Source organism: Cygnus olor, chromosome 3 (assembly GCF_009769625.2).
Source record: "Cygnus olor isolate bCygOlo1 chromosome 3, bCygOlo1.pri.v2, whole genome shotgun sequence".
NCBI classification, from domain to species: domain Eukaryota; kingdom Metazoa; phylum Chordata; class Aves; order Anseriformes; family Anatidae; genus Cygnus; species Cygnus olor.
This window is the reverse complement of record NC_049171.1, coordinates 37,114,626-37,130,480: the sequence shown is the minus strand read 5'-3', so window position 1 is coordinate 37,130,480 and position 15,855 is coordinate 37,114,626. Positions and strand designations below refer to the sequence as shown.

Genomic DNA, 15,855 nt, shown 5'->3' with positions numbered 1-15,855 from the left:
TACACTTTCATGCTAAAAGGTAAGCCTTCAGCACAAAGGGTATTGCTTCCCTTCATAGGTATTCATCTTATTTCCTCCACCAACACTCCCCCATCACACCTCATCTGATTGGACTTCATAAGCTGTATTATTTTAGGCAGCCTCTTATACCAAGATGACTAATCACTCCATAACTTTTCCCTAAAAAGATCAAAATCAAACACACAGTTCTCAATCACTAGCAACCAAAGCAACCCCCAGTGATCAAGGAGGGCTCGGTGAAAGCTTGTGCAAAGCCTGAATACTTCCCCATCTCTACAAGGACTACTGTCATCCTCCTCATATACCACAGGACTTCATTTGCTCCTCTTGGAGCTACATCATTCCCACAGTTACACCTCAAGTAGTTCAGTCACGCTGTGCTCAACTAATACACCTCCATTTCAATTCGTTTTCCAGTGACAAATTTAATTCTGTGTGTTACCCAAGTTTTTGTCACATCTCTGCTACTCCAGCTGCAGGGCCACCTAGCATTTCTGATACTGAGGATTAAAAAGCCTGGCACTTTTGCAGTGGCACATTTCAATAGCACACAGTTATTTCTGATTTACCTTCTCAAGTAGAAAGCTTGTCCATCCCATATCTCCCTTTTCTATACTACTGCACAGCCATCTTCTAACACTTTTATTCACTGAATTTGCAATGCCTGATTAGGATTTTGCCTTCCATAATTCCCAAAGATCACTACGGCCTCAACATCAAATTCAAATGTAAAGACAGAGAAGCCTGGATAAGCATCATGCATTAAATAATACTCAGGTAAGCTTAAGATTCACTCCCCACCTTGCCCCAGGTGAATACTTACCATTAACCTGTTTCTTCTCTTCAGACAGGATAGAAGAAATGTCTACAAGCATTAAGAAAAAGGAGCACGACAGTAAGAAGTTGCAGCACAGTACTTGCACACATCATACTAAAAAAATAAGCCAAAGTAAGGCTCTCCAAATAAATCTTCCAAAACATTAAAAGATTGACCAGGGTGCTTCAGATATCAAGTCAGCAGAATTAAATGCAGCACTGATTACCATTCCAAAATATTATGTGTAATTAAAAAAAAAAAAGTTTAAAATGACAAAAGTTGCACAGCACTAAAGGGTAGGAAACATAAGAACTTCTCTGGTTCTTCAAAACAAACAGCACAGATTATCTTGTGCAATTATAAGCTTGATAGCCAAGAAGCTCGCTAAGTCTGTCAGACTTTGAAAGACACTTGTCTCAAGACAACACATAGTAGACACTGAATCTGACCTACAACTATCTAAATCCAATCTTTGGCAGAAACCCAGGAAAAGGAAAATCTTCCTTTAAGCTCATTCTGTCAAGCAGCTTTATTTGACAAGTTATCATCTGAACTTTTCATTATACCCACAGTATGCTGCAAGGACCTCCAAACAACAACAACAAAAAATACTAGAAGAAAAAAAGCAGATAAAGACCAAGTAGATGAAAACATAGTGTCAATTCATACATATGGTGCTCATCTCAAGGGCAAAGGCATAGTGTCTCTTGACCACTTATCTTTCTTCTTGTCCTCTGGATGTACCCAAGCCGCTTCTGCCTTATCTGTAAGCATATCTCAAATTTTCCCAGTATAAAGACCCCTTTTATATTCGCAAGATCTGGGGAAGTGGGAGCATCCAATCTGATCTTCCTGCTCCCTTTCATGAAGGCAAAAAAGATGAGTTATATTAATCTCCCTTTATTATGGGCTTCTGAGCCTCTCCCACTGCTCTCCATCACAGCAGCCAGTATTAGAGGGAAAATGCCAGTACAACAGCAATAAATAAAAGGTTCCTGGAACAATCTGCCAAGCATAGAGTATTGCAAAAGGACTTCAGAGCTGATCAAGAATTGCCCTTATCAGAGTCTTTCACATTGTACCACTGCGAGGTGAAAACACTCCATGGGATGAACAGGCGCGTTCGCTCAAAGCCTTTGTTTTACGTTGTATTTCTCTGTATATTCTGCTATACACCTCTTCAAGCTTTCTGCCAGTATAGGCAAGTCACAAAATCTCATTTATGATTAAAGGGAATTGTTTGAGTTCAGAAGTATTTTCTCATTTCACTACATTTTAATACACTGCACTGAAACAGGCATTTGCAGATTTGAGGACAATTGTTAGAGGCATTTCCAAGACAGAGCCCTACTTCTCTCTTCCTTGGATCATACTATAGTTCCCAGTCTCATCTCCTTGACTCAATACAAACAAACACATGCATTCCAACTCCCAAGTTATGGTACCAGTGAAGTTACATACAGGCACATACTTACGTATGTCTGTGAGAAACATCAGCAATAGTAAAAGGTACAAAAGCAACGTCTGTGCTGATGTTTACAGCTGAGTACTCTGAAGGAAAGGCAAGCAAAATGATGGTGAAAAGCTTAAAGCTGTGAGGAAGAGGAATAGATAAAGAAGATAAAGGAATTATTGCCCTTTGTTGCGGAAGATAAAAGGAGAAGGGAGATAACTGAAATAATAAATCTCTTGCATGCCTGATTACTACTCTAGTTACTGCCCAGGCCTTCTCAGCAAGTACAAACACTACACATTTCAGTGCACAGCTCCACTGCTCTGTAACATTAAAGAAGGGGCATTTCAGAATCTCCTGCTAGTTGTGTACGCAAGAATAAGCTTCAGCTTCCTTAAAAATTTCAGTGAATAAATAATTGTACTATCTTCCAAAGAAAATCCAGAACATAGGAAACAAAACTAAGCTAAACAATCACAAATCTTCCAGCAATGCCCCAACAAACCTACATCTGACTTACTCTCATCATATGATTGCCCTAATGCCAAAAGCTCACCCTCTGCCATGAAGAAAAAGCAAATTAGGCTGTTATTTGAAGTCCTCTCATCCCTCCATACATATGGGCTCATTTAATCCTATATGCAAAGATATGCACCTTAACTGTGTTTTGTTCTTCTATTTTCAGACCAAAACTTTGCCAAATACAGTTTTCTGGAAGGACACAAGATAAGAAGTATCACTGTCTGATAGTGAAGCTGGTCAATCATGTTTTTGATAATTCACCACGTAAACGAGGATACAGAACCCACCACAAATCACAGTGTACATTGAGAATTTTGCTAGGAAGAATTTCAGCAAATACAGGCTAATCAGTTGTATTCTTCGTTAATAAAATAAAACATTTCAAGCCTTAAAAGGCCAAAAGAGACACAGGCAACCAAACCACTTCCATACAGCTGGTAACCTTTAACTTGCAAGTTTTACTACAGCAAAGTGTATAAAGCAGTCCTACTAGAGCAGAAAGCAGAGAAAAAGTAAACAGCAGAAAATGGACTGTCATAGCTGGCAGGAAAAAGATATGTTTATTTCTTTACTGACTTGCTGTCACAAAAATTCCCTCCAGTTGCAGAAAAGTCAGACTAAGGAGATCAGTAAAAGTCAGGTTTATTTTTAAATTTCTAGCTCAGCTGACAAAGTGGCAGTAACTTCCCCGTAACACCTCAACTCTATGAAGCTGTTACACTGTCAAGGTGTCTCCATACATTGCAGCACTCAGCTTAAAAACTCTACAATGGCATTAGCTACCTAGCAACACAGAGATGTAAAAATCCTCTTCCCACCTTCACAAACAGCCAAACTCAACCTAACTGCTTGGCAAAGTGATCTGTGTGCTGAGCAAGTGCATCATGCCCCTTGTCAGAAGTTGAAGAGCTGAAAGAGATGGCTGAATTTGTGAACTACAGGATGCCACAGAATCTGAGAAAAATAGTTGTAAACAGTAATTCTGTCATGCTTTCAGAGCAGATCTGCTAAGGGCCTCCATTCAGTGTCTGGTTTCAAGATACTGTGATTTTTCACTGTGACCTACAAACCAAAACAAACACTTGAGTCTTTCAAAACCACCACCAGCATTTTAGGACAATATGCTACATCTCTTGCTGTCCTGGCTCAGAAGAGTCTGTTGTACCAGCAATTTTTTTCTCTAAGTAAATTCAAACTCTAGCAGACTCAGTAAAGTGTTCTGGAAAGGATAACTGTCCATAAACTGTATTCACATGCAACTTTTAAGACCTATGTCTGGTGCTGAAATCACCAGAATGAAAATACTGACTTTTATTTCAAGATGTTCTAAATCACATCAGAGGGCTTCACGTGAGAGTTTGCCCCCCCAAGACCTGAAGAAGAAAGAGCAATCCTTGGGAGAAAAAAATTATATATATATATATATATATATACACACACACACACACACACGTCTGTTTTCTGATGACTTAGAACAATAGACAAAAATTAGCAGTACATTATGTATAAAAGTCTTCATTTATAAAACAGTTTCATCTTCAGGCACACACTATTAAAAGACTGAATACATGCAACAGCCTTCGTCTCTATGTCAGAATACAGACTATCCTTGTAAATACGACAATTCAGGATTTCTCACAACTTTTATTCACAACTTTGGAATGAAGCATATTAGAAATTATTTCATTCTAAAAACCCTCACCTTTTGGAGCAGCAATAGGCTTGAAAGCCATTCTCCCAACAAGACATTCCTTCAGCATCGATTCATAATTGACCCAACGATGAACCTATATTAACAAAATTGGTTTTCACAACATTTGTAATTCTTACTACGTTGCTTGCTCTATGTACTAAAATACAAAGACCATTCTTCCACAGTGGCTAACATCATTCATTTTGTAGGGTTTTATTTTGTTTTCTGTTATTTACCCAGACAACAATTTCTCAAATTTTCAGTACTTATTTATCACCACTACTACAGATAACATGTCCTTAAAAACAACCAAAAAAAAAAAAAAAGGACTCTGAATGTGACAGTAGTTTAATTTATCCAGGTTATGTTTTGCAGTATCTGAACATCACAACCTTGAGCTGCAAGAAAGATTTCAGAAGTGTGTTTTTATGATGCGTGCTATATAATTAACAGAACTTGTCCTTACCACAAAGGAAACTAGCCTTGTTTAGACACAAACATGGGGAAAGAGGCTGATGAGGGAACCAAAGATAGATCATAGTAGTTTAGACACATCAACACCTCCTATGAAGTTGGTGTATTTCTGTTTCTGTCTGACAATCACTGAATTATTGGGAAATTATCTATTTTAGGAAGTCAAAGGGAAGAAAAAGCACTAGCTTTACAGACCAGAACTGAAGAAGTTCCATAGAAAATGGATGGCAGAAAAGCCAGTTCTGATAGGGCATTCAGGACAACACCGCAAGAAGAGAAAAGGAAATGGAGTGCAGCATGACAAATTTAAATGGTACATAAAGATTTAAAAACAGAAACTTCAAACTTGACAAGCTAAGCAGACAAGATAAGGTAGTCCACAACTTGTAGCTGCCTTTTACACAGATAATGTAAAGAAATGAATAATTTGAACAACAGTTACATTTTTCAGATATTTAACACTAGCAACCAACCAAAGTCTTAAATAAATCAGCATCTGACAGACACAGAATGCTAAAGCAGAGGGGATAACAACAGAAATGTCTCCAGAACAGGAAAGACATGACCCAGAAACGAAGAGGTGAACTGGTTGTTTTAAAGATCCGACCACTGTTTTCCACTCTCATGACAAAACAAACTAACAAAAATGTACAAGTATGTATCTGAACTTGGTAACAATTTGATGGGTTTCTGGTAATATTTCTGCTGCCAAGATTCCTGTTTCTGAGTATTACCATGCAATATTTGACAGTGCTCCAGCTACAGAATTTCAGGCCACAATTTCATACTGTATGTACTTGCACGAGAGAAAAATACAAATTTCTGTAAACCAGAGCAGCTCTGTGACCAACAGAGAATTATGCCCAAATCCAAGACTTCATTTGTGAAAGGATTAACCGAAGATAACAAAGTTAAAAATATCATCTCATCTTTCCTTTATTTACATTCATTGCTAAGCACATTTTCTAAGTAAAGGCATAACATACAGTGATACAAGAAATATAAAGCTCTAACAATTTCCTCTCAGAAACAGAGGAAATTTCCTTTCTGCTCTTTCCCACTTTCTCAGGAAAAACTTGCGAGCCAAGGTTTTTAGCATAATGTTTGTTTCTAAAAAATACCAACTCAATGAATCATCTTTTACAACACAAGATTTGCAAGCAATTCCTTACAGAAAGGACACCCATTTTGCAGACCTTTTCTTTTCAGTCTTTTCAAAACATTTAAAGAAATGGGGAACAAAGAAGAGACCAACTGTCATTTTGTGATTTGTTCACAATCAGTTAGGAGCAGTCCCAACACTTTTTCTTAGTACTTTGTTTGCTGATAACGCAGTAACCAAGTTAGCAGACAAAAGAATACTGCACGTATTTGTCAAAAAAAGTTGTCTGAGAAGAAAATGCTTCTCAACTGACAGCAGTTAGTGAATGTAGCAATTTATTAAGGAAGTAGTATCTCAAGTTGTTGCAAGTTTAATTGCTATTTCTGCTAAAAAATAAATTTAATAAAATGGTCAAATTGAAGCATAATCTCAACAGCATAAAGGGACATTTTCATTTTTGTTTTTTGATACAAAATTTAAATTACATGCCTCTTTCAGCACAGGTAAGTGGAATTCCAAACAGTAACCCGCTACCTTCCCTTAGACTTCAAAAGGTTTAAATCACCATTTCCACTGGAATGCTCTAAAAGAATCAGAAAACATGCATTTTTTCAATATACCTTTTAGTGAGCAAGTGCCATGTGCTGCCAGTTGTTCTCACCTGATCAAAAAGATCTGTACCATCAGTTCCTGCTGCTTTCATTAGTTCATCCTCGCCACCAGGATGATATTCCATGTACGGTGTGACATTATATACAAGTCCTGCAAAAAACAGAATACAAAAAATGATGAGTAACATTTCCACAACCACTGCAACTACTCTCCCAGCTTCAAAACCTGTGGAAAGGTTTGTGTATGTTACACAGTGTAATGTCAAGCAACAGACATCTTCAGAACAAACAGCACGGCTTTCCAAAACCAGAAACAGAAGTTACACAACCTAATAGTGCCCAAGACATATCTTATTAAATAGAGGTGTCAATTCTACAGTGCCGTTCCACTTATCCCAGTGAACACCTAGCAAAAACGTGCACAGTTAAGAGTTGAACAAAACAAACACCTGAAGGTGTTACAGTCTAGTTAAGGGGTACGAGAGCCAGAGGCCAATTTAAACAGAGACATGAAATTGAGCCAGTTAGTGCACAGAATTGTTTTTGCTATCCCTTCCAATTAAATTACCACTGATGTGCTGTCACAGTGGTTTCCCTGCCACCCATCACCTATGGCATAAAATGCCTATGGGAAGAAGCTGTCTTCTCCAAAGCAAAACTGCCACCATCAGCAGCAAAACTTCCATTGTACAGATTCAGCAATATAAAAAACTAAACATACTCTATGCTCATTAAAGGCTGATAACACTTGTAACAAATCTGCCCCAATAAAAGGACTCAGCATTCTTTCTAAGCAAGTATTACACTTAGTAATTCTCGTGAGATAAAAAAATGCTTCATAGGTCTGAAATAATGAAGTCTAATTAGTGTTGCTATGCAACCAGAGTAATTCGAGCTTGGAGAATGCTGCTATAAACATTTAACTACAGATTTAACTCCAGACACATTGCTGCTCTTGCAGAACTATCACAGGTCTACCCAGCAAAATATTTCAAGAAATACAACATTATCAAAACAGGAAGCTACCAGAAGTGGAACTGTACCAGTGTTTACGTAATAAGTCTGTAACACATTTAAAAAAAAAATACATTACTTCAGAGAAAGAGGTAGGCATTCAGCACTGGCTTGGGGGAGACACGTACTTGGGACAATCCTAGTTTGTAAGACCCCTCCTGGACAAAGAAAGGACTTTTGCATTTTACAGACCTGATCTTCTGACGGATGTATCCACTGTGCCATCTTGTGTGCAGCATTGATTACTGCACACAAGAAAACACACTACGGAAAATCCAAACGGTTAGGAACTCCTGAATATTAGACAAACGTTCAATTTACCATCTGACTTGCACAAGCAAAAGAAGTCTCATTTGTATACCCTTCACACTTTTTTTACGCCCCCTGCCATCCCATTATATATACTTGCACCCTATATGACAGCTGTCTGATGAACAACCTACTGGTTTTTGAACAGTTAGCTCCTGATTTTCTTTTTCATGTTCCTCTCAATTTCTGCTCTTTCCTAGAGAAGCACAGCTTAACTACACCAATGCAAAGACTTCATTTAGCTTTTCCACAATGGTGTTATTTTACTACTTGTCTTCATATCAGATCTACAGGTAGTCTATCAGGATTCTCAGTTATGCTGCTTTTATTTTCTTTAGTAGTTCCAGAACAACAAAAAGGTGGAGATGGGAAAAATTAGAGACAGATACAGAAGCAGTGTAATGGAGTTCTTGTAAAAAGAAGCCTCAGAGATGCAATCTAGGGAGAGTAAGAGATTAAAAACAAAACTGAGGCATTTTTAAGTGATGATTCTGCCCTCAGTAGTAAATGTGTGTTTTTTTTGAAAAGGATACAAACAAACCTTTACAGTAAAGAGGCTTTCTTTAGCTCTCCTCCCACTATAGCTTTGCTATTATGTGCAAAAGCAGTACACGGAGCATTAACAATGCTATTATTTTGCTGAAAAGCTAGCACTGAAGGACATTTTACTCGTACTTTCACTCTCACCCCCCTTTTTGACCCGACAACAAGGGTCACCTTTGTAAAGAACTTCTTAGCTTAACTTTGCTGGAGTTCAGAGATGACATTATGTTAAATTTCTTATCAGATCAAAGAAGTTAGCAGTAACATGAAACACTCTTCCTAGAGGCAGTCACATTAGCCATTCTGATCTTCTTAATCTATTTTCATAGAAGTGTTATCTCATAGCAAATTTAAAGCAATATTAATGCATTTTAGCCTCTAAATGATTAAACTGTAGAGCAAGTATTTTCCTACTTTCTCTAAAGACAACTAGGAACTTCATCTTCAGTACACAAAATACTCTTCTAGACAGGGCTATTGCTCCAAACCACCTTTAGCACACTGTCATTGTACACCACGTAGTAATTCCAACTTTTGAGCTAAAATTTCATAAAAGTAATAACAAACAGCATTGTCAATTACCACAGATATTTGCTATGCCAGATACAAGCAACAATTGCTCTGTATAGCAATTGTCACTCACCTTTCTAAAATTGTTCTGAAGTAGTACATGGGCCTACATATGCTTATTTCTCAAAGACCATCCTACAGATCTAAACATCTTTTAAATATATTTTTATGTCTCTAGATGCCTTAAAGCAAAACTCTTCAGCTGCTAAGGATAATTAACACTCCAGGACTGAAGACTGTAAGTACAAGTCAGCATCTTCAGCATCTTATTCTTGATGAACCCTTGTTGCCTGAGGCATCACCTTGTTTTGTTGCTTGTTTGCCGTTTAGTTATAAGTACAGCAGAGAGGTTAAACAAAAAATGCAGAAGCACCATCAGAGCAACCAACCTCTTATACATATCCAGCAGTCCTCCTTTTTGTTGTGTTTGGCAAGCTCATCTTCAGTCACTTCAATTAGCCTCCCCTTTAATCCTGTCAAGTCCTTCCCACTTTTAGTTAATCGAATCCAATCCATAAGGCTCCTTCCTGGTTTTAGAGGTACCTGAAAAATAACAAATGCACCAATATTATTAAGCTCTCAGGGAAGAAAAAGCCATTCAACACACTTTTCTAAGCTCCCAAGGAAGATGGGAAAAACAAGAAATAACACAACCCATAACCTTTACTGACATTTTGGAGCCCTACACAGCAGTAAGGCTGCTTAAGGAAGCTTCCTATCTCATAACCCAAGCAAGGGAATTCTCAAACATCAAATGTTTAGACAACTCTTCCCAAAGCAAACTTCAGGTCCCTAGTCTTCCTGCGGTGGTAAAATGTTTTATCAGTGTCATTTGGGTTATGGTCTGGAAACCTATGAGCAACAAAGAAGGGACATTTGAAAATCATGGCTAGGTAGGAAAATGTTGGAAAGTTCACCTCCACCGCATTCAAGAAGACTACATGCAAACCCTACAGCAACTGGAAGTCTCACCCAGAGAAAGGTAGGGGAGAGATCTACTAGCTTACCAGGGACAGAGGCAGAACAAGACCTTAAGGATTTCTATCACCTTCCTTTCCAGCAGGATCAGAGAAAAGATCACCCCTTTGCTCCAAATACTAACAGTGGAGAACAAGGACAAAGAATTGTGGTCTTACAAAACTGCAGGAAGATCAGAAATGAGAAGAGCTAAGAGAGCACGGGCACAAGTCATGCAATGCTGCGTGGGTCTAACAGTTTGGGTCCCAAACTTATCGAGCTGGCTTTCCAAGCGAGGCCCACAGAGACCAAGTGCCCTCAGAAACACAACCAGCAGTTACACACAGTAATTCCGAGCTGAAAAGGCCATGTCTCCTCAAGAGAGGAAAATGGCTGTGACCTGGAAAGGCTGCACAGGAAGGGTTTTACCACCGGCAGCCTTTAAAAGGAGAAGCAGGAGGCATTTTCCAGCTACGCAGCTGAGCCGGGGCCGCTGTCACCACCTCTCCTTCCTCCTTTAGGGCTCGGAGCAGCCCGAAGGGGGGCGGCAGGACGAGCCCTGCCGGGCTGAACCTCAGCGGGGACCCGACCGGCAGTGGAGGCCGCCGGGGCGGCAGCTCGCAGCCCCGCGGCCCAGCCCGGCGCTGGGCCCGCAGCCCCGGGACCGAGCCGAGCCGAGCCGTGCCGCCGGGGGGAGGCCCCGGCCGTGCCCGAGCCCGCTCCCTGCTCCCCGCTCCCTACCTTGGCTCGGCCTCCCGCAGCCACCCGCTGCTGGGAGCTGGGCGCCGGGAAGGCCCCCGGCGGCACGTTCAGCATCCTGCCCGGCCCCGCGAGCCCCGGCGGGCGGGGAGAGCCGCGGCAGGGCGCAGGCGCAGGGCCGGGCCGGGGCGGTGTTAGCGGGACGGGGCGGGCAGCGCTGGGGCGGGGACGGGCTCGGTGCGGGCGTTTGGGGTGAGGGGTTGGCGTTGTGGCAGCTCCTCAAGAACTGCTCCCACACGGCTCCATACCACGGCGTCCATCCCCCAGGAGCAAAGTGCTCCAGCACGGGTCCCCCACGGGCGGCAGCTCCCCCCAGACCCCCTGCTCCTGCGTGGGCTCCTCTCCACGGGCTGCAGCTCCGGCCCGGGGCCTGCTCCTGCGGGGGCTCTCCATGGGCCGCAGCCTCCTCCAGGCCACATCCACCTGCTCCACCGGGGGCTCCTCCACCGGGGGGGCTGCAGCGTGGAGATCTGCTCCGTGTGGGACCCGTGGGCTGCAGGGGGACAGCCTGCTCCACCAGGGGCCTCTCCACAGGCCGCAGGGGAACTGCTGCTGCGTGCCTGGAGCACCTCCTGCTGCACTGACCCTGGGGTCTGCAGGGCTGCTTCTCCCTCCTCACTCTCCCAGCTGCTGTCACACAACAGTTTCTTCCCCCTCCTTAAATCTGCTCTCCCAGAGGCCCACCCAGCATCACTCCCTGGCTTGGCTCTGGCTAGAGGCAGGTCCCTTATGGAGCTGTCTCTGATCTGACATGGGGCAGCTACTGGGCTCTGCTCACAGAGGCCACACCTACAGCCCCCCTGCTACCACTCTTGCCACATAAACCCAATTTAGTAACAATACAGCTTAAATGAGAGAACAAGAATGACTTAAGACAAACCCCTTCATAAAAATAAAGACTAAACTGAATAACCATAACAAGTAGGATTTGGAATCCCCTCTGCATCTCAAAAGCAGCTATACTGTTTCTTTTCCATGTTAGAAAATCCTTCATAACAACACAGCATTAGAATATTTAATCCGATTCCTTGACAAGCTTCCACATGGGGCACAGAGCAAAGCCTTCCTTGTTTCCTCAAGTTCTGAGGAAGCTACAAGACCAGAGCACTTAAAAAGAAGCCACAGTTCTCCACTCATAATATTGATGTCCAAGTTCATAGTCTAAAAAATACTGGACCTCAAACAAAAAAAATACTAATCAATACCCTCCCAGCCTAGAAGCAGGAAGGGACTAAGACAAAGGAAAGAGGGTCAGATAAAGTTACAAAACATTCCAATTTTATTAAGAATAACTTACATACAAATAAATTATCTTTAAAAATACTATAATACATTTTTATATTAAGCTTAAATTAAATCTTATAAGTATCCTTGGTTGGCCTTTCTTGCAGTCAGCAGTCTGATTCTGTTCTTGAGTCTTGTTCCAGGTCATCTTCATCATCTTCACTGTCCGAGTCTTCATAAAAGGAAATTGTAGCTTGAACTGGAAAGTTTTTCAGAAGTGCTTCAGCTTCCTGATATAAGTAATCATAGCACCTCGATTTGGGCCAAAATAGTCTGAAACAAGCATACAGGTCAATTTGCTTATTGTTATTATGTTCTACTTGGAGGCTGACAGACAAGAGACAGCAGTGAAGTTCTGTTAACAGACAAGCTTTGCTACAGAGTTTTCCCCTCACATGCTCGGTCATGAAACTAATCTTTACATTTAAGTAGAAAAGTGTTCTCTTGATCGTGTATTTTCATCTGAAGAAAGAAAAATGCCCTTAAAGCACTAGTATTGCAGCAAAACTATTCTGAAGCCCAGGATCCACATCTGAAATTTACCACTCCAGTACCTCATTAACAGTATTCATGGGGATCTAATCCAAATAGCACTGCCCTCACCAGAACAATTCCTAGGGAATATAATGGGTGTCAAACAGGATACCCCAAATATTTGGATTAAATTAGTAGTTTTATTAGTAATGGTCAATCTTGGATGTTGTTTACAGTGGTCTGAAACAAGTCTCGAGGTGAAAAGAACAAGTCTAAGAGGATCAGGCCTTGATATTTCCCCACAGAGTCTTATCTGTCCAAGTAGAATTATCCACTGACTTCTTATAGAAGGTGCCACCTGGGTCTAGATTTTAAAGTAGTCCATGCTGTATCCAGAAATTAGCATAAAAAGTGCTGATAATAAAATGTTATAAGGGCTATCAGCTAGTGATATTATTCCAGCTTATATATGCTGCTGTTCCTAACAGCATCTTGCTTAGGACTCAACTAATATCCTCTTGCTTACTATTTGGAGTAACTGCAAGAAATAGACAATGGAAGTCCCCAGAGCTCAAAGACTGCACAATGCAACATAATTAAATGCTGACTACAGACTGTTCAAAATAGAAATACATTAAGGAAGAGAAGTAGAGGGTTTTCTAGCAAATACAAAAATGCTTTCTAGCTTGCAGCTTAACAGAACACGGCTTCCTCTGCAGCACAAAGCACACTTGCTTTGTACCATCTCACTCCCAGTGCTCCCTGCAGCATTCACTCATACACAGGAGCGGTGTCAGAAATCAGCCAGCATAACTGCTTAAATAGCCTGTGCTTCGGTATTTGACAGATGAGACCCTAGATTTGGGAGAAAGCTGCATCTTACCTGGAAGAACTACCTGTGCAATAACACAAAGCACCTTGCAACAACCACTAGTGCTTCTGAATACAGATTCAACTGTAAGTTTTATTCATTTTTTCCTCAGACTGACAGTGCAGATACCATCATTACTGTCACCATTAAAGCACCAGTTACACGAGCTTTTCTCTTGGCAGTGCTGGCTTGGTTCATACCCTCTCCTCCTGCCACTCACTCCCACACCTACACTGGGAAGATACAGGCACACCAAGACAGCCTAGGGACTATCCCTCACACAACCTTTTGTAACCCTGGGCACAAAAATGAGTAGCAGGGTGCTTCAGCCAACAGAACAACTCCCAAAACCCTGACAGCTTACAGAGCGACTAAGCCCCACACCACAGAAGCACGCTGACAGCATGAAGATCAAGCAAACCCACAAGTGCTGGCAACCTGCACAAGGGCCTGCCGGCCAGAAGAGCACTGAGAAGAGCCCCAGCCACCCAGAAGCTACCTTAACGCCTACTCATGGATAAAAACAACAACAAAAAAAAAAGGGTGGGAAGCGCTCTGCCAGCCCGGCCGCAGGCACTTACCTGACGGGGTGCGCGTACTGCGCCAGCTTGCGGGAGCCTTGCGCCAGCCCGCAGGGGCTGCGAGGCTGGGGACGAGAGAGCAGAGGTCATCCCCGCGGCCGGCCCGGCGCCCCCGCCACCCCACCCCGGCTCCCGGCAGCACGGCAGGGCTCCCCGCAGAGCCGAGCCGAGCCGCCCCACTCACCACAGCGGGGCCGGGCAGCCAGGGCCTCCAGAAGGGCGCGGGGCTGCGGGGCGAGGGCAGGGCCGTGAGGGCCGGGCCGCTGTGATGGCGGCGGCGGCAGCGCGGGGGGGACGAAGGGGAAGAGAGGGACGAGAAGCCCCGGGGGCAGCCGCAGCGCACCCCGCCGACCTCCATGCTCCGCCACACAGCTCCTGTCACCGCCTCGCCACTCCTCACCCTGCCCTGGGCTGCTTTTATACCCCGCGGCGGCGGAGCCCACCTCCCCCGGCTCGTCTGCCAGCGCCATCAACAAAAAGGCGCCGCCGTGTAAACGCGGAGCGCGGACGCGTGCATGCCCCAAATGGCCCCGAGGGGGGGGAGATTTGGCGACGGGGTGTTAATCACACTCCAGAGGACACATGGCCGCTGCCCGGCCTCGGGGGGAGTCCCTGTGGGAACGGGGGGCGGCGGGAGGGGCGAGGCGTGGGGGCGCCGGGCGTTATCGCCCCGGCCCCGCCGCCTCCAGGGCAGCCTCTTGGCCTTAAAACCCTGATCTGTTATCCCCAAGGGTCCCCCGTGCTCGGACACGGAGGAATTTCACCCCGGGGTGCTGGAGAAAACGCCACTTGCAGGGGTCCTTGCTTCCTACCCCGCCACCTCCCGATACTCCCCGTGGCATGTCCCCCCTGAGGTAGCATCCTTAGCTAGCACAGCGGCTTTTTATAGGGTATTTTTATCGAGGAAACGTGCCTTCTTTTATTCTTTTTCATATGCACTTTATACGGCTGCCAGCATCAGATGCTCTTGCTACATGCACGAGGTTTTATGCCAAACTCGTACCGTGTTCCCCAGTACCGAGGGAACTCGTTTTTATTTCTCTTTTTTATTTCACCCCCCCTCCCCCCCGCCTTTTTTTTATTCTCTTTACAAGATTGCAGTCACTGATGCGTGTGAGCAACAGTAGTGATCATATATAAGAGCTAGTAAATAGCAGTAGTACCAGCCCTGGGGAAGCCAGGCAGGTTGGAGGGATGGAGCTGCCCTAGTTCTGAAGGAGAGCTTCAAACCCCGTTAATTTATCGCCCACTAAAAGGCTCACGCTACAGTCTGAGGCACTGTACCCTGTGGAATAATATTGTACCTTTTTCAGCTTAGCCATAAGGAGTGTGTCCACCTTAGCACTGCCTAAGGATAGCCACAGATAGAAGGTGACTTGTGCCTTCTCCACGGTGTCTTCAGCACAATCCACCTCACTAAATGGCATTAGCAGTACCTGTGTAAAAATGCTGCACATTAGAAGTTTTGTGGGAAATGTAGTCATTAATTATGGCAGTAGCATGTTTTCAGGTCTTTAAGTCTAAAACAGATGTAGGCTGAATTGTCTTTCTGAAGAAAAGCAGCCTCTTGCTATTAAAGAAATAGATGCAACAGTGTAGGCTTTTAAGCTTTTGCATGCTGTGATCCGTTCCACCTTGAGCAGCGGGTGTATTCTGTCGTTTTGGAGGTTTATACCATTTGACCACGTGGAAAAGTTCATAATGATTATAACTTTAGAAGTAATTAAAGGAAAATGTAGTTCACAGTGAAAAGTCCAACTTAGAACCTTAGGGTTAAGCCAAATGCTTAAAAGAATAAGA

The 15,855-nt window shown here is 43.2% G+C and overlaps 2 protein-coding genes across 3 annotated transcripts in view; both read right to left on the bottom strand.

Annotated features, from left to right (window-relative positions):
* Window positions 1–10,972, bottom strand: part of LOC121067514 (cytochrome b5 reductase 4) — a 34,593-nt gene extending 23,621 nt beyond the window's left edge. The window contains exons 1-5 of one of the 2 annotated variants that reach the window (XM_040552129.1): window positions 10,828–10,972; window positions 9,519–9,672; window positions 6,744–6,844; window positions 4,516–4,600; window positions 845–886 (exon numbers count right to left, since the gene is read on the bottom strand). In XM_040552129.1, coding sequence (XP_040408063.1) covers window positions 845–886; window positions 4,516–4,600; window positions 6,744–6,844; window positions 9,519–9,672; window positions 10,828–10,902 — 457 coding nt within the window. In that variant the 5' untranslated portion in view covers window positions 10,903–10,972. The remainder of the gene's footprint in view (window positions 1–844; window positions 887–4,515; window positions 4,601–6,743; window positions 6,845–9,518; window positions 9,673–10,827) is intronic. The other variant, XM_040552130.1, reaches the window with a different exon arrangement.
* A 719-nt stretch (window positions 10,973–11,691) lies between these two features.
* Window positions 11,692–14,640, bottom strand: RIPPLY2 (ripply transcriptional repressor 2). The gene is made up of 3 exons (XM_040552131.1): window positions 14,240–14,640; window positions 14,056–14,120; window positions 11,692–12,402 (listed from the first exon to the last, which is right to left on the bottom strand). The coding sequence occupies exons 1-3, from the start codon at window positions 14,411–14,413 to the stop codon at window positions 12,237–12,239; spliced, it is 405 nt and encodes a 134-aa protein (XP_040408065.1). The 5' UTR covers window positions 14,414–14,640; the 3' UTR covers window positions 11,692–12,236.
* Window positions 14,641–15,855: the final 1,215 nt, after the last annotated feature.